The sequence below is a fragment of the Camelina sativa genome, chromosome 14 (genome assembly GCF_030686135.1).
Source record: "Camelina sativa cultivar CO46 ecotype springtype chromosome 14, ASM3068613v1".
Lineage (NCBI taxonomy): Eukaryota > Viridiplantae > Streptophyta > Magnoliopsida > Brassicales > Brassicaceae > Camelina > Camelina sativa.
The window spans coordinates 8,999,555-9,016,491 of record NC_141893.1 but is presented as its reverse complement, the minus strand read 5'-3'; the positions used below and the strand labels follow the sequence as shown (position 1 = coordinate 9,016,491).

At 37.4% G+C, this 16,937-nt stretch overlaps 3 protein-coding genes and 2 pseudogenes across 5 annotated transcripts; 4 read left to right on the top strand and 1 right to left on the bottom strand.

Annotated features, from left to right (window-relative positions):
- Positions 1 to 1,602: 1,602 nt before the first annotated feature.
- LOC104740772 (putative F-box protein At1g20795) lies at positions 1,603 to 6,233 on the top strand. The gene is made up of 3 exons (XM_087483081.1): positions 1,603 to 1,802; positions 2,131 to 2,198; positions 4,756 to 6,233. The coding sequence occupies exons 2-3, from the start codon at positions 2,175 to 2,177 to the stop codon at positions 6,091 to 6,093; spliced, it is 1,362 nt and encodes a 453-aa protein (XP_087339207.1). The 5' UTR covers positions 1,603 to 1,802; positions 2,131 to 2,174; the 3' UTR covers positions 6,094 to 6,233.
- A 1,200-nt stretch (positions 6,234 to 7,433) lies between these two features.
- LOC104743422 (putative F-box protein At1g57580 pseudogene) lies at positions 7,434 to 8,722 on the top strand (annotated as a pseudogene).
- A 1,271-nt stretch (positions 8,723 to 9,993) lies between these two features.
- LOC109128655 (putative F-box/kelch-repeat protein At1g20790 pseudogene) lies at positions 9,994 to 11,177 on the top strand (annotated as a pseudogene).
- Positions 11,178 to 11,332: 155 nt separating this feature from the next.
- On the bottom strand, positions 11,333 to 15,432 carry LOC104743421 (U-box domain-containing protein 44-like). Of its 2 annotated transcripts, none has more exons than XM_087483147.1 (4): positions 14,692 to 15,432; positions 13,778 to 14,326; positions 13,391 to 13,700; positions 11,333 to 13,091 (listed from the first exon to the last, which is right to left on the bottom strand). In XM_087483147.1, exons 2-4 carry the CDS (start codon positions 14,315 to 14,317, stop codon positions 11,533 to 11,535), a joined length of 2,409 nt encoding a protein of 802 aa, XP_087339273.1. In that variant the 5' UTR covers positions 14,318 to 14,326; positions 14,692 to 15,432; the 3' UTR covers positions 11,333 to 11,532. The 2 variants fall into 2 exon arrangements, with proteins under 2 accessions (XP_087339273.1, XP_087339274.1); XM_087483148.1 differs by having other exon boundaries at positions 14,698 to 15,136.
- On the top strand, positions 15,318 to 16,893 carry LOC104740770 (uncharacterized). 2 transcript variants are annotated; one of them, XM_019236126.2, is made up of 6 exons: positions 15,318 to 15,497; positions 15,786 to 15,903; positions 16,006 to 16,155; positions 16,246 to 16,292; positions 16,383 to 16,470; positions 16,548 to 16,893. In XM_019236126.2, the coding sequence occupies exons 1-6, from the start codon at positions 15,318 to 15,320 to the stop codon at positions 16,622 to 16,624; spliced, it is 660 nt and encodes a 219-aa protein (XP_019091671.2). In that variant the 3' UTR covers positions 16,625 to 16,893. The 2 variants fall into 2 exon arrangements, with proteins under 2 accessions (XP_019091671.2, XP_010459764.2); XM_010461462.3 differs by having other exon boundaries at positions 16,243 to 16,292.
- The last annotated feature ends 44 nt before the right edge of the window (positions 16,894 to 16,937 follow it).

Genomic DNA, 16,937 nt, shown 5'->3' with positions numbered 1-16,937 from the left:
AGATTCAAGTCCGGAGGAATTGATGTGTCTGTATTTTATAGGGTTTTAACCATAGTTTTTAAGTTTGTTTTGAGTCTTTTATTAGGTCCAAGTGTGCTTTTAGAGTCCTTTTAGTCTTTTGAGAGTCTGTACAGGTTCTAGGCTACTTTGGAAGGAAACTAAGTGTTTTGGGATGAAGACAAGCATCTGAAGCCAATTTGGTGAAGACTTATTGAAATAGCAAGCAGATGAAGAAAACACAGATAAAGCATCCAGGATCGGCTGATCCGCATTCTGGATCGACCAGTCCCGTACCCGACTCAATTTTCCTTTTGTTTTAAACCGACTTTTAGGGTTTTATTTTGATATTTAAGTTAGAGGCTCGGCCTCCAAGCTTTATTTTTCTGAGACTATTTTGTATTGAGAGCTGGGAGAGAAGATCTCTAATCCTTCTTGACACTTTGGAGAAGAATTTTGAACCATTTTATCTCTCTTTGCAACTCAAACATGTTTTCTTCAGATTTGATTTGTGGTTGTTGTTGTTCGATGTTTGAGTAGTCTCTCTGTTGGGTTTCGGGTTTCAAAAGGGGTTTCATGATTCTCTGAACTTAGGTTGCTAGATTTGGGATTGATCTATTGTGTTCTTCCTCTATTGTTGTTCTTAATGCTTAAACTAGATTAGCTACCTAGTTTATGATTGTAGGTTTAATTCATCTAGGCATCAAAAGTGTTGTTGAATTGCTTGAAAAGAGCATAGGTGAGCAAGGTGATCCTTAGCCAACGAAAGTTGAAGTTAAGGCACCTTGTGAACAAAATCAAACTTGAACTTATTGTTTGCTAGGATTGCTAGATTCAAACGACGGTTTAGAGTTTAATCAATTCCTTGCATAGATAACTAATGTTGCGACAGTAGGTTAGTTTTACATTCGATATTTGAGTTCAAGAACGGTATCTAATGATATCCCAATCTATCATCTGAGTTAGTGATCATAATTCCTAATAGACTCCCAACACCCAATACTTTTTTCTGAATTTAAACACTCTTTTATTTTTCCTGTTTTGATAATTACTTGTCACGCAAATTCTCTTTTGCCTTAGCTAGATTTGATCTTCACAATTTTATAGTGCATAGTTTGGTCTCTGTGGATTCGACCCTAAAGTGCTACGACGACACCACTAGATCGTGGTTGAGTGCACCTTGGATTTTAATTGACCTTTGATCATATAGTGTAATTTGAATCATATTATAATACTAATAGTTATTGGTTTATTTTTAAAATATAGAGATAAAGTATGATATGTTGGACTATATATAAATTAGAATTAACATGTAATGTAATTAAGTGTAAGAGGTTAATTAGTATTATTGACATCATAACTAATTTTTTTACCCAAAGTAGAACATCCCTATTAATTAAATTAGCAATGTAAAAGTGAATAATTATATGTTTTCATTGTGATCCCAAATAACTTTTAACGGCCCATTAACGATCCATTAAGAAAATTATCAAGTTAGAGAATACACTACAATTAATATTGACTAAGATCCAATGTAAACGGCCCAGTCCACGACCTACAGTTGAAAACCCTAAAAAATTATATATATATATATATATATATATGTATATATATATATTTTCTTCAGCCGCAGAATCCGAAAACGATGAAACTCGATCTCTTCGTCTGCTCACTGCGATAACAACAAATTCTTTCAGTTTTCAAATCTTTGATTTGTTTTCCAAAAAATCAGACATAATCGATGCAAGCGAATCAATCCGTTGATGCTGGATCAGGAGAGAAACCAGTTGGAATTTAAGATAGAGGTCAGTTTATAGAATTTTCATAATCGGTAATTAGCTTTAGTTAGATTCTTACCCATGTAACAAAATATAAATTTGTTTAAAGTTGTTCATTACTAATCGTCCCTACAATATGTAGCTATCGTTTAAAATTTTCAATTCGAAATCTGTCAGATTCCTAATTTTCACGATTATGAGCCGTTGTGAAATTATAATTTCAATCCCTACAGCTTGATTAAATTGTAGTTCTCTTATTGTATAATCATAATATATACAAATTTAGCTTTGCATGCAACTATGTCTCTTTCGGTTGCAAATTATATGATCCTTTTAAACATGTATACATTTGCAGAAAATAATATGTCTGTTTGGTGCTTTGACTGCTAGCGTGGATATATGCAACCTACTGCTATCAAAAACGTAAGTTGTAACCTATATTCAAGTCACTTTCTTATTTTTTATGGTTAATTCAGTTGTGTTATGCTTTGTGTTCATAAGCATGTTTATTAGGTCAGTGTTCTTAAAGTAAATTAACTTTAAAAAGAAGAAATCTTAAATCTGAAAATCACTTCAAATAAAACGTAATATCTCTTACAACACAAACCTTAAAATGCAAACTAAAATCTTGAAATAAAAATTTAAACCTTCAAAAATCTTAAAACTTAAACAGGAGGACACACAATGTGTCTTATTGAATGTTAAAAACCAAACTTCTCTCAATCACTTTCGCCATCTTCAGAACCTTGGTCAATTTTTCTTTTTTTTTTTTTGTCATATATATCATTAATGAAATTATAGGTATTACCTCCTCTTCAAATCTTTGACCTTTACAACTGGTGGATCAAAATGAATCTTTGAAACCCATGGTGTAGAATACAATTCCATTCTTTCACCTATTAAAACAATACATATATAAAACTTAAAAGATTACAATAGTTTTATAAACATTCGGCGCTTACCATCAAATATACCTCTAAATACTAATGTACAATAACATTAGAACTTGTATTATAAACATTCGGCCGATTTACCATAAAATATTCCTCTAAATACTAATGTACCGTAACATTAATCATAAAGTTATATTAAAATACCTCCACTTTGGTATTTGACATGCCAAAACTGCAGGACTGCAACAACATGATAGCATCCTGTTGCAAACCAATTGTTGGTAAAGAAATCGGCCAAGTCATTATATGCCACACATTGTATATGAAGACCACTATAGTTTACACAAAAACATGCCTTCAATATGTAATTAATTTAAGCACATCTTGAAATATATATGCGCAAATTCAGTGGGAATGTTAACAAACCTCAAATCTCTTAGAGAAAATCGTAAGTTCCTAATCATCTCATGTGGAACCTCCACATTTGGATCATGTACATGACTGAGAGGTTCGACATTCACGACTTCACCCATTATGTCTGATAAATAAACAAATCTTTTTATTAGATTATTAATTACACAAAGTGAATAAAATTTAAGAATGTACAGAAACGATTATATATAAAAAACTTACCTAATGGAAGATTTCTCACAGCATGATATCCTTCGAAAATTCTATCAAGCCTATCGAAATCAAAAATGTGATTATTGGAAATCATTGCTGAATTCTCAACGATGGTTTCATTGGTGAACATGATCCTGTAATCATTATCAGTGTGCTTAAGACGTCTATCATTGTAATAGACAGAAAAACTTGAAAATATTTTCCAATCATTTTCTTCAATCTGATTATCGAAAGTTTCAAACAGATCTTCAGTAATCGTTGTTTCAATCTTGTCACCCTATATCAAATGAACAGAAAACAATTACTGAGACATAAGTTGCTAATTTTAAAATCTAGAGAAATTGTACTGTGTTGATAATGTCTATATACTTACAAATACATCACAAAGAATCAGGTGGGGTTATTGGTTCTATGATTCTAATGAATTTTGAAATCCAAACAAAAATCATGTGTTATTCAATCATTGATTCTAAAATACTTATCAAAATTATGTGTTATTGGTTATATGATTTATAAATACTTGTTAAAATCTCATGTTATTCATTTAATGATTTGTTTTTGGATTTCAAAATCCACATTATGTTTTAAATGGATTTGAATGGATTTGAAAGTGTAAAATAAAAAGATTCAAATCCAAGGATAAAACATGTTATTTCAAAATCTATATGTTTTGATTTCTATTATTTACAATTCTATATGAATTTAGAAATCACATCTCCAATAGCCCCTTAGTTGAATTGTGGTATCGCCTTGAGACACTTTGCTCCACTTACTTAGACCATGGCTATCAGTGGTTACTCATACAAATACTCTTATTAAAAAAATAATAAAAAGAAGAGAGAGAAGAGAAAAGGAAGAGAAACGATTCTTCCTTAGGCAACTTGAGAAACGATTCTCAAAAGAAATGAGACAAGTATCACTAATTTAGTGGAACAGATATTAAAAATAAATAAAAAAAGAAAATCTGTAATAAAATAATTTTTTTATATTTTTTTGAGAAACCTTCACTTGAATCTTTGGGTTATTAATACATCATGTTTAATGATCCTTCTTATCTAAGCATATTTTTTGGAAAAGTTTAAAATAGTCTTTGATCTTTTGAACTTTTTAGTAAGCACGGAACTAGCTGATTAGTTTCCAATAAGTTTTATATGGATACCATTTTTTTATAACTTTATTACAATATCTAATCTATTTGAATTCCAAGAATTTATATAGATTCTGTGTATACTTTCAAGTTTGAAAATGTTTGACAAAAACAAAGTTTGAAAATGTTAATGAATGAATGTAGGCGTTTCTGCATTGTATATAGTATTTCCTTTTTTCGAGGAGCTTGATACGTTGTATATTCAGAAAACTTATAGTCATTGACTCATTTTGTTAAAAAAGGAAAAAATAATATTCAGGATTTCATAATATTTCATTTTGACCTTTTTTTTTTTTTTTTTTTGTCCTCCCCATAGAATACGACCATGGAGGCCTTACCTTGTAATATCCTCGACCAGATTCTCTTCAGATTGGATCCGAAATCTCTGGCAATGATGCAATGCACGGGTCGATATATCAACTCTCACATATCCGATGATATCTATTTCAAATCCGAATACATGTCTCGTGTCGGAACCGGTTTGCTTCACATCTCCAGCTTTGGCTCAACCCTCCTCTTTTGCTACCCTTTTGGCGATTCTACGTTATTCAGAAACCAAGATCCCTTAGATGTCAAGACTCGGGTTCTCTCCTTTTGTTCTGGCCTCCTCCTGCTCTTAATGGATGGTCTCTGTGTCGTGAACCCGCTCACAAAGAGGTACCGATTCCTTGATCACTCTAAATCGAAGTTTCTTTATCGTGCTGACAGAAAAGAAGATGTACCCTTCATTCTCGGATGGGAGAATCTGAACCGCATCGGTTTTGCGGTTGATCAAATTGACCGAACAACTCAGAGATTCAAAGTTGTCATCATAAAAGAAGGTACTGAAGACGCTTCGAATCCTGACGAAACGGTGTATCAGTTCGAGATCAGCACAGGGGCTTCTTGTTGGAGACTGTCAAAGACAACTATTACTTGCAGCACAAGCGAGCTAATGGCGGATAAGAAAGCGCTTTACTTGGACGGGTCTCTTCACTGGCTAAGAAATGACGGAAGCATTTTAGCTTTCAATCCAGAAACAGAGCAAGCACGGCTGGTTCCTATCAAGCTTCCCCAAAAACTTATCACGGCGAACCTGTTCGCAGTCGCAGGGAACGTACTAGCATTGGTATCAGCGACGGATGAAGTGATTTACATTTATCACCTCGGGAATATTCTCATCGATCCCAAGTGGGTCTTGGTGAAGCAGATCCAGAACCGAGCGGTGGACAAAAGGTCGACGAGGTTCTGGTACCTTGGGTCGTACGACGGCAAGAGTTTAGTGGTGAGGGAGAACGAAGTTATTCATGTGTACGACTTGAGTGCCGACGAGTGGGGATTCGTAGGTTGGGTTCCACAGTGGTGCGATGGTTATCAAAACTTTCACCATTTTACACTGTCTTTATCCTTTGCGAGAGAACTGAATGAGAAGGTGGACGTCGATTGGGTGACACCGGTTCGTGGTAATAATGGTAATCGCATCTCCTCTCTAAGGAAAATTATGAGACTGATTGATGATAGCAATCCTTATGCTCTGGCATGGTTAAAGAAAAATGAAAAGCGACTTGAAGAAGAAAAGAAACCGAAGATGATGGTGGGTGAGCCTTCTTTCTCAAACGCGGAGAGAATCAGCAAAAGAAAAAGATCCAGTAGAAAAACTAGATTTGGATGGTAACTAGTTATGTTTTCTCTTGTATTTTTACAGTAGATTACTGTATGCTTGTTTATTGTTCTTCTTTTAGGATATTGAGACAATTGAAGTGAATAAATTGAACCATTGTGGGGAATACAGTTAATAGTTTTGTTTGGTTTTAATGTTAAGTTTCACTCTCTAGCTATAACTTATTACAATCCATAGTTAATAGTTTGTGTTTTGATTTTAATGTAAAGAATCACCTAAAGAAGTAGCTTGAGAATAAGGACTCTATATGAGAGTGCTAGAGTGGCCATACATCCGCGTCAATAGCAGGAAGCGTTTGATCTTACGGACTACGGAGGCTGAGGTAAGAAACGTGAGACGCAAAAAAACTCCAAATCTGGCCCAAAAATGAGCATCCAGAGAAGAGGTGGTGTCATGCGTTTCACTGGCGACAGAACAAAGTGGGTAAATTAAGACTGTTGTGATGCCACAATTGTTAAAAGTCTATCACAAGTTGGGAGGCGTTGACGAAAGGCTAACCACAAAGTGAAGCGAACCAGTACCGTGGTTTTGCCTTCTTGAACCATATCATATAATTCCACGAACTGTAGGGAGGATCACGAAGGAGCTGTCAAGTGTTGTTGGAGTTACAGTGTGGAAGTGTCATTCCCTGATTTCCATAAGAAAGTATCAAGTCCTTGTGAAGATTCTGGCAGTCTTGTCCGGTGATGTAAATTTGAAGTTCTTCGCTTGAAAAGAACACGCCCCAGGAAAAGACCACATATAATCCATGATTTGCTGGTTTGGCTATTTGGAACAGTTTTTGTGCTCAAGCGCAGAGCACGTGGACCAAAATTACCAAAAAAAATGCTAACAAAAGACCGAGTTGGTAGTCCCTTGACCAAACTAGAACATACAAATCTAATCATATCCAACAATGCATTTGAGAAAATGGTACGCTTCGTCTTTGATCTTGTGGAGTAGTCCATTATTACTTTGAACTTTGAAGTGGTACAAACAGTATCATTATAATTTTTTTTTTTTTTTTTTTTTTGGTTTTTTGACAACAGTATCATTATAATTTTTTTTTGTTTTTTGCACATTATTTTCGGAAAAAAGTTAATATATTTTTGAACTCCATCCGAAAATGTTCGAGAATGACTCTTAACCGGTATTGGGAAACTTTCCTTTCTTGTAAAAATTGTTAAAATTTTTAATAATAAAAGAAAAACCAAAAGAAAAAGGGAATTGTAACTTTTCCTTTTCCTTGTCAACCTATTAAAATAGTAAACCATGCTTTATCTGGTCTATATATAAGATTAGAGTATCAGAAACACCAAATCACTAAGTATTAACCATACAATCATACTTGAAAAGGCGAAGCGACAGCTCTGTAAATTTTGTTCCTTCTCCGATGGATCGATTACCATGGCATATCGTCGACGACACTCTCTTCAGACTGGATCTCAAAACTCTTGCGAAGATGCAATGCACAGATAAATCTTTTCGCTCACATCTATCCGAAGACTCGTATTTTAAATCTGAATACAATTCTCGGTTAGGATCCAGTTTGTTTCACATCCCTGTCGAGGGCGCTAGATTGGTCCACTACCTCCCATTTGTCGGTTCTACGTCACCAAGAGCCCAAGAAACCCTAAAGTTGAGAACCCAGATTCTAGGCTCTTGCTCTGGCCTTCTCTTACTCTTCGGCCAAGGTCTCTGCGTCGCAAATCCTTACACTAGGAAGTTTCGGTTCCTGGATCACTCTAAGTCAAATCTTTTCCCTAGGATAACTGAGAGTGGTGAAGCTATTGATTGGGAACAAACGAAGTACATAGGTTTCGCTGTTGATCAGATTGATCGGAGAACTCAGAGATTCAAAATTGTCTGCGTAAAAGGTATCGAGGCTCTAAATCCAGAAGAAACAATGTATCAATTTGAGATTAACAAGGGAGTTTCATCATGGAGACTGTCAAAAACCATAGTTACTTGCCGCTCAAGCAATTTCGATAAGCGTATGAAACCTGTCTACGTCCACGGATCTCTTCACTGGTTGAGAAACGACGGCAGCATCTTGGCGTTCAACCTCGAAACAGAGAAGGCACTGCTGATTCCAATAAGATTTCCCCAAGAACTGAGAGTGAAAACATTGTTTGCCGCCGCCGATAATAAACTGACACTGATATGGCCGAGGGAGGAAGTAATTTACGTTTACTCCCTCGAGAATATTCTCACCGATCCCAAGTGGGTTCTAGTGAGGCAGATAAGGAACGTAATGGCGGAGGCAAAGAGACTCATTTTCTGGGACGTTGTGGCTTACAACGGAAAGGTTTTATTGTTGAGGGAGAAGAATCGTGACTTCCCTGACGGAGTGTTTCATCGGTACGACTTGAGAGCTAATGAGTGGGGAGTAATGGGTTATATTCCAATGTGGTGCGGTACAAACATGGACTTTTATCTGTATACACCGTCGGTCTATTCATCTGTGATTGGATTGGATGAGAAGCTGAAGCCTTGTGATGGTTACGACCGCATCTCCTCTCTAAGCTCGATTATGGGATTGGTGGTTGGAATCTCATCGGAGAAAGTGGAAACGCAACTTAGAAAAAGATCGGTTCAAGAGGAAGAAACTAAAGTAATGTTAAACAAGCAACGAAAGTACTAATGTTCAAGGATGATGGAGGCCTTCCAAGATATTCTTTAACGACGTGCAAACGAACCAGCAAAGTAAGAAGTGGACAAAGTCGTACGAGTCACGTCTCATATTTTGATTGATTATTATCATAGCTTGTAAACAATTATCTTTTAGATTAAATAACCTTTATCCTCAAAAAACAAAAAAAAGTAATTTATATGTAATAGCAATCCGAATAAATGTCACCAAAAGTTGTGTTTTTTCAATCATAATTTTTGGATAATTTCCAAAACAATCTGTAAAAATTTTAAATTATGTGTTTTACAAAAGTTGTGATTGTTCATTATAACGATTTTTTTTGTAAAGTTGCAACCGTTCATTGTAGAGTTGTGTTTATTCGAATATTCGTATCTTTTGAAATATATATATATATATATATATATATTTGTTTGTTTGAACTGATTTCATTTTTTTCAATTTTTTGCCATGACACAAAATAATATAAAATTTTAATCTCAACGGTTTTTACAGATTTCTAAATTATTCTCTAGAATTCATTCTTTTAAAAGTAAAAAAATTCCTCTAATTCTTGATTTAACAAAAGTTTTTGGTATGATGAATCTAATTTATTTCAATAGTGATGGATTAATTTTGGCACGAGTAAATAATGAAAGGAGATGTTGTTAAATAAAAATATAGATTATCCTCAAAAAAAAGAAAAAAAAAAGATAATTCCAATAGTGATGGATTAATTTTGGTACGAGTAAATAATAAAAGGAGATGTTGTTAAATAAAAATATTGTCAAATAGGTTTTTCTGTCGCGTCATATACATAACTTACACATAACGCACAACCCACACCTTAAAGAACACATAAAATGTTAAATTTATACTGTTAAAAAAAAATCCTAAGTCCTATGTGATCATGAGGAGATTACCTTTGCATCTCCTAGACGAGATGGATTAATTTTGACAAACAAAATATGTACAAACAAGCTTCCAAATTCCTGACCTTTCTCATATTTTGATTTCATATTAGGCCACAAATTTCGGGAAGCTACCAAACTGGATGACCTAGTGATTACTATCATAGTTTGTAAACATTATCTTTTAGATTGAATAAACTTTACCTTCAGAAAAAAAGTAATTTTAATAGTGATGTATTAATTTTGGCACAATAAAATAATGAAAGGAGATTTTGTTAAATAAAAATAAAAATATTGTCAAATAGGTTATCTGTCGTTATATAAACGAACACTTAAATTTACACTGTTAAAAAAAAACCTAAGTCCTCTGTGATCATGAGGAGATTACCTTTGCATCTCCTAGACGAGATTCTCTTCAAATTAGATCCCAAATCCTTGGTGAAGATCAATGCACAAACAAATCCATCAACTCGCATGTATCAGAGGACCTAAATTTTAAAAGAGAATACTATTCCCGTACAGGATCCAGTTTGCTTCACATCTCCAAATATGCCTCCAATTTACTTTGTTTTCACCCTTTTGGAAATTCTAGGTCATTCAATAACACTGGGCGCTTAGAGAATTTGTTTAATATTCTCGGTTCTTGTTCCGGCCTTCTCCTACTCTCCATTGGTGGTCGTCTCTGCGTGGCTAATCCCCTCACAAACAAGTTACGATTCCTGGAATACCCTATCTCGGGTAAAACAACTTGCATTGGGTTTGCTGTTGATCATATCGATCCAACCACTCAGAAATTCAAAATCGTCTGCATAGTCGAGGTGCTTAAGCCTTCAAATCCAGACGAAAAGATGTATCAGTTCGACATTAACACCGGAGATTCATGGAGTTTATCGAAAACAACCTTTACTTGCCACTCAAGCAATCTCAAGAATGGTAAGAATTCGAAACCTGTTTACTTGAACGGAGATCTTCACTGGCTGAGAAAAGACGGCAGCATCGTAGCTTTCAATCCGGAAACAGAGGAAGCTCGACTGATTCCGATCAAATTTTACCGGAAACCGGGGAAGGTCTTGCTCTGTGCCGGCGATAACCGCCTGACACTGATATCGGCTACGGAGGAAGTGGTTTCCGTAGTTGCCGTCGAGAACGATGGTAAATGTATCCTCGTGAGGCGGATCAAGAACGAGCCGGTGCACCTAAATATGCCGTTGTCGTACTGGAACGTGCAGGCGTACGACGGCAAATGTGTGGTACTGAGGACGATGAAGAACCATCCCATTGAGCGAGTGGTTCATAGCTACGACTTGAGAGCGAACAAGTGGGAAGTCGTGGGCACGATTCCATGGTGGTGCGATAGTAATCGAAACTTTTTTCTGTTTAAGCCGTCGTTGTCTTCTTCTGTGATAGGACTACTGGATCAGGAAGAGGAGAGGAATCTGCTCAAGCTCAAGGCCACGAGTTCCAGGACCTATCGTCAACCCGATATCGAATCTGAACGGCGCATCTCCTCTGTAATGGCTATTATGGGTCTGGTTAGTCGTAATTTGTGTTTTCTCTAAATTAGTTAGTTTCGTAATTTGTGTTTTCTCTAAACTAGTTAGTTTCTTTCTTCCCCATTCTCGAATCTGCTACTTATGGATGTTTAGTCTAACATAACATCTAACATCTAAATTAGGCTCACAAACATATGGATATTAGTCCGAGGCCGATCAAATGATTATGATTTTCAGACGTAGGATTAATTATAAACAAACAAATCAAATAGCTTAAAGCACACGCAAACAAGAATCGAAATTTACAATATATATACCCAGAAAAAGACTGGATGCCTATATCAACAAGTAATCCCATCAAAACATAAACCACAGTTATATAAATCACTAAAACTCACTGAACAAGTTCAAAGAGATTCCCCTATGCCATGCTTGGGAATATACCTGAGAAGTTTGGGATCTTATCGATGTGTTTCAACGCGTTCTCAGCGATCTGTCGCGTTCTAAAATCAGCGTTTTGGAAAGCGTCCACAAGTGCAGCGCTCAGGGCCTGCTCCTCTGCGAGCTCTCTTGCTATGTCTTCAATCCTCAAGATCCTTTCCACCACCCAAACAGCTCTCCTCGTCAGCCTCTCTGATCGGTTCTCCTTCAGAACGGTTAGTATATGCGTTATCCCGCCTGCTTCATCAAGTATATTCACCCCTTTCTCTACGTCTAATTTGTCTTCTAATAAGCTCGAAAGAGCTGCAAGTGCTGCCTCAACCACTTTCTCATTTCCATGGTCTAATAAAGCCACTAATTTCTCCACAGCTTGTCCTTCGAGGAGGCAAAATGTGTCTCTTAATGAACATATTCCTTGGTGGATCTTGCACAGCCCGTTTACAACGTGTGGTTTGCTCATACATGAAAAGATCGAGCCACAGTAGTTCGGAGGAGGTAGATCAGGCATCCGTGTCAGGTGTATAGACTCTAGTGACAGATTCTCTAAAGCCATGGCAGAAACCATCTGGATGTTATCTTGACCGTTGGATTGAAGCAGATGAAGGAAGAGCGTAGCAACATTGTGCTCTTGGCAAAAGGTAATGGCTCGAGTCTCTTTGTTGAAAGCAAAAGTAATCCTAGCAAGTATACGCACAAGTCCTTCCAGAAAAGGACTCACAAACCTCATGCCCTTGATATCTCCTTGGCGGATTCCAATCACTTTGGAGATGATTTTTTCAAAAGCACCAACTTCTAACATTTCCTGAGTAAGACCCAAATCCCTATCTGGCAATTCAGCTAAGAGTCCAGCAGCTGCAGCCTGTTCTTCACTGATTGGTGTATTTTCTGAAATGATTGCAACAAGGCTTCCGAGTTGTCCAGCAGTGCCACATAAGGCCTTAGCTAGTTCTTCACTCATGAATGGGGAAAGATTATGAAGAAGCTTTATGGAAGCCAAACGCAAATCATCATTCTCTCGGACCTCTATAAACTGAACCAAACTGATGATTGCACCGGAGGTTTTAATTGCATAGACAACTTTTGGAACTGTTTTTGGACAACTGGTTAGTCCAACAAGAACCTCCAACAGCTTGCACTGGATCGCTGGTCCCGTGTTGCTAATTAGATGGAGCAGATTCTCCACTCTGTTGTCTGAAACAAGAGTGGCTTTGTCATAGTCATACCCAATGTTCACTATGTTAGCAAGAATAGTGGCAGAGACTTCTTTCAACCGAATCGGAAGGTTGTTTGGCCCTACATAAAACAGATCTTTGATAAGCGGGGGGAGAATTCCTATGCTGATCAAGACCTTAGCACTCCCTTCGAACGATGAGATTTTGTTAAGAGCTCTCAAGGCAGCTTCCCGTTGGGGCATGTCACCACTTCTCATAAGATCGACAAGAGAAGAACCCACAGTCTGAGCCACAAGAACCTTCACTTCGTTATTTAAGGGAAGCTCCCCGAGAAAGGAAGCCATAGAGACTTTTGTTTCAGGTGAACCTGCACATCATGATTCACATGTGGTGTCATTATTCATGCATGCAACTCGCCATAAAACAGAGGAAAATAATCAAAGAATCGACATCTAGGTAGAAGTAAATTGACAGCTTCTTACAAGAGAACATGTAAAATTCCTAGAGCAAACAAATTATAAGGCAGAATACCATAACACCATCGTGCATCCGAATGACTGAAGGAAGATGATAACATGTTTTATGCAAACGAAGCAAAGAGAATTAAAACCTAGAAAAGAAGAGGAACTCTTTCAGCTGATCGTTAAGAAAGTAGGGAATAATCACCTTCAAGGAGTTTTCCTAGAAGAGGCTGGAGTCTACCATATGAAGCCATCTGCCTAACAATTTCCTCTGACCTCTCCATGTTTCCCAAGGTTCTATCAGCTTTCTCAACAATCGAAACATTTTCTGAGTTGCTGCTAGTCAGACTAACCAACAATATAAGTGCTCCATGAATGGAACCAATCTTCTCGCACAAAGCTTCTGATTTAGAGAGCTCAAACAGCAAGGAAACGGCTGCCTCCCTCCCCTTTGATGGTTCGTGTGACAAGAACTTAACTAGTGTACGCACAGTGTCCCCTTCAGCTACTATAGCCTGCAATATGCTGAAACATTAATTAGAATCCGCACAATTATCCATTACAATGCTCTATATTAGAAATCAGATTCAACCTTGCTCTCATCATCTCCTTCAACAACAACTTGAAGAGTCTGTAGAGCCTTATACCGAACTTTATGGCTACTACTTTTCAACAAGTCGATGACCATACGGATAAGCTGAGCGTTGCGTACACCTTGCCTATTAGATCGGATAGTCCTGCAAATCTGTCGCACATGCATCAAAGCTTGCAAAATGTCGGTCTCAGCATTCCCTAAAAACAGCGAATGACGAGCAATGTCAAGCTTGGCAGCATCATTCCTTGATCTCCACTCTTCGATAGTGTTACGCAGAGCTATGCTGGGGCTAACGTCAGCGCTGCTCAGCTCCTGAGAAGTCAAAGGGCAAGATGGAGTTCTCCCACTGTCACGACATTCTTTGAACCATTTCTCAATGGCTTCACGCTCGAATGTTCTGCCGTTCTCTAAAGTGACAGGATCATGCATAACCTCCTTTGTCAATGGGCAGATGAAGGCTTCGTAGATGTGATCTACACCTCGCTCAAATTGAGAGCTATCATCTGACTGGTTACCATCCTCCGAGCTTCCAACCATGTTAACTCACTGCAAATAACAAGCAAACAGCTCAAGATTACGGGAAAACAGGGATCATAAAAGCTAACTAGAATCAAGAAACTGGATTCATAAATGCGAAGAGTCAGGTTAGTAAGTGAAGGAGAAAATTTTGGAAACACAAAAGAGGATATAAATACCAGATTTAAGCTAAGTTCCTTAATCAGCAAAAAGAAACAAAAAAAGCACACAGTATATACCAAAATCATCCGTTACATGAACCCTAATATAGCAAGATTACTAAATTTAGCAATAATTATAGAAACCGGAACCAAACAAATGAGCATGTCAAAAAAAAATACCAAAAGAGAGAGAGAGAGAGAGAGAGAGAGAGAGAGAGAGAGAGAGAAACGCACACCAACCAGTTTCCAATCGAAGAAGCGTGAGAAGGGAACAAAAGTACAAAACAAAACAAAAAAAGCCTAAGTTTTTATAGTTGTTCAAAGTTGACAATTCGGAAAAAAAAAACCACTTCTTTAAGGAAAAGAAAGTGTGAGTTCTTCTTCATCCATGGATCCCGAATTAGAAAGCAATCCGAGCTTCTACTCGAGCTAGAATTGAACAGAGTTGTGTTGTTCTATACCCGTGCGAGAGAACGAGAGAGACGGGCAAAAGTGAGAGGAAAGAACAGAGCAGATGGGTTGAAGAAAAAGAAAAAAAACACGAAAGGTTGACTAAAAGCGAAAAGTCCTGAGAGAGAGAGAGAGAGAGAGAGAGAGAGAGAGAGAGAGAGACCAAACGCCAACTTCACAAACAGAAACAAACCAGCCTGGCTTGCTTGCTGTGTGTACACACTACAACACACTCGACTTACCACCCACCCACTAACATATCCGGGTTAATGGGCTTTCAGTTTTCTTAATGGGCCTTTTATTCATTAACTGCCCCCATTTACTCGGAAATTGCTCTGACTCTGATACTCTCTCTTTCTCGATCGCTTTGATTTGTTGATGATTCTTGTGTGTTGTGGGATCTAATCGCGATGGCGGGAGATGAAGGAGCTGAGATTTACGAGGAAAGAGAAGAATCCATGGATGCTGCGGTGGATAAGGAAACAGAAATTAAAACTGAAGGGAAAGAAGATGAGAACGTGTTGCAGTTCCTAGATTCGTTGGATGGGTATCTGACGCTTATGGACTCTGTCAATTCAAAGCTCCGTGATGTAATGGGAATGCTTTTTGATTATTATTTTTTTTATTTGTTATGAAGCAAAATTGATTTTTTTTCGTTTAGAAATCGAAGCTGATTGTCTTGTGTTGATGAATAATAAATAAGATGACCTCTCTGTGTTACTTTGCCGTTTTTGTTGATTAGCTTAGCTTATGGAAGCATTTTTGTTTGTTTGTAACCTTTTAAGTGAAATTGTATCACTGATTTTAGGATGAGACTCTGCCTTAAATTAACTTATTGGTATAGAAACTCTCTGAAAATGTGTGGTTGTTTTTGGCAGGGATGGTTTGATCTAGCTAGTGCTCGACACTCTATGGGAACTTTACGTATCAACAGCACTCTCTTAGACCTCAAGTATCATCCTGCTGCTTCTACATTGCAAGTCACAGACCAAGAGGGTAGGTTTGGCTTACGCTCTGAGCGTTTGATTGTTTCTATGCTATGGATGTTATTCGGGGAAGACTCTTCTTACATATGATGAATCTATGGAACTCTTGTAGTTGGATCTTTGGGATCAGTTCCACGTTTTGCTTTGTCCAAGTGGGTTTCCAAGGGTGGTGGTAGCCCGAAAGGCAAAGACTTCTCTACTGATACAGATTCGGAGATAGGCTCACCTCTCAGCCAACAGCTACGACATCGAGGAGTTTCTGGTAATAAGAGACTTTATCTGTTGGTTTATTTTATTCTGTGCCCTTTTATTTGTTGGTGTGTAATTTCTTTCTTATGCAATTTGATAGAAGAGAAACCATCAGCCAAGGACGAAAACACTTTAGCAGCTGATGAAGAGGTGAACAATCATTTCATCTTCTGCACAAACTCTCCTTGTTTTCAATATGTAGAACGAGGGTTTTGCTAATTCGGATGTGTTAATCTCCAGATCAAAAAAGAACGAGCTAAATCTCTGTCAGTATTTGGAGGCCTAGTCTCGCCTAAGCTACGCGGCGCTCAACTATCATTTGAGACAGGTAACATCATCATCACCACAAGTATACTCACAGAATAGATTCCAGCTGAAACTCTTTTTTTTCTTGTCTTTGGACAGCTCTTGAAACTCTTGTGGAAATAGCCAACATGCGTGCATCTATGCTATCTGCCTTTGAGCGGATCACAGAGAAGTGAGGTTCCTAGGTAACTACTGATCCTGAAATGTGCTCAGGGGATTCAGCGGATGCAGAATGGAGTCTACCTCAAAGACAAGGTTACATTGATAATGGGGGAATTCCAGACAGTGAGATAGAATGTGCCAAGGCACTAGCTCGATTTTCAGTTTTGTAGCTACCACCTTCAGTGTAAACACAGTATCTGTTTCGGTATGGTTAAATGTTACCAGAATTTCTTACGGACCTTTGAGCTAAAAATAGATCAAAATAATAAAACCTTTTGGGAAAGAGGGAATCAGTAAACTGGACAAAATAAAATATTGTACACAGAT

Excerpts from the sequence above, each read along its gene's own strand:
- LOC104740770 (XM_010461462.3), top strand. The coding sequence starts at position 15,318 with ATGGCGGGAGATGAAGGAGCTGAGATTTACGAGGAAAGAGAAGAATCC. Across the intron at positions 15,498-15,785 it reads TCAATTCAAAGCTCCGTGAT|GGATGGTTTGATCTAGCTAG; the intron begins GTAATGGGAATG and ends TGTTTTTGGCAG. Across the intron at positions 16,156-16,242 it reads ACGACATCGAGGAGTTTCTG|AAGAGAAACCATCAGCCAAG; the intron begins GTAATAAGAGAC and ends GCAATTTGATAG.
- LOC104740772 (XM_087483081.1), top strand. The coding sequence starts at position 2,175 with ATGCAACCTACTGCTATCAAAAAC. Across the intron at positions 2,199-4,755 it reads AACCTACTGCTATCAAAAAC|AATACGACCATGGAGGCCTT; the intron begins GTAAGTTGTAAC and ends TCCTCCCCATAG.
- LOC104743421 (XM_087483147.1), bottom strand. The coding sequence starts at position 14,317 with ATGGTTGGAAGCTCGGAGGATGGTAACCAGTCAGATGATAGCTCTCAA. Across the intron at positions 13,701-13,777 it reads AAGGAGATGATGAGAGCAAG|GCTATAGTAGCTGAAGGGGA; the intron begins GTTGAATCTGAT and ends AGCATATTGCAG. Across the intron at positions 13,092-13,390 it reads TCTAGGAAAACTCCTTGAAG|GTTCACCTGAAACAAAAGTC; the intron begins GTGATTATTCCC and ends CATGATGTGCAG.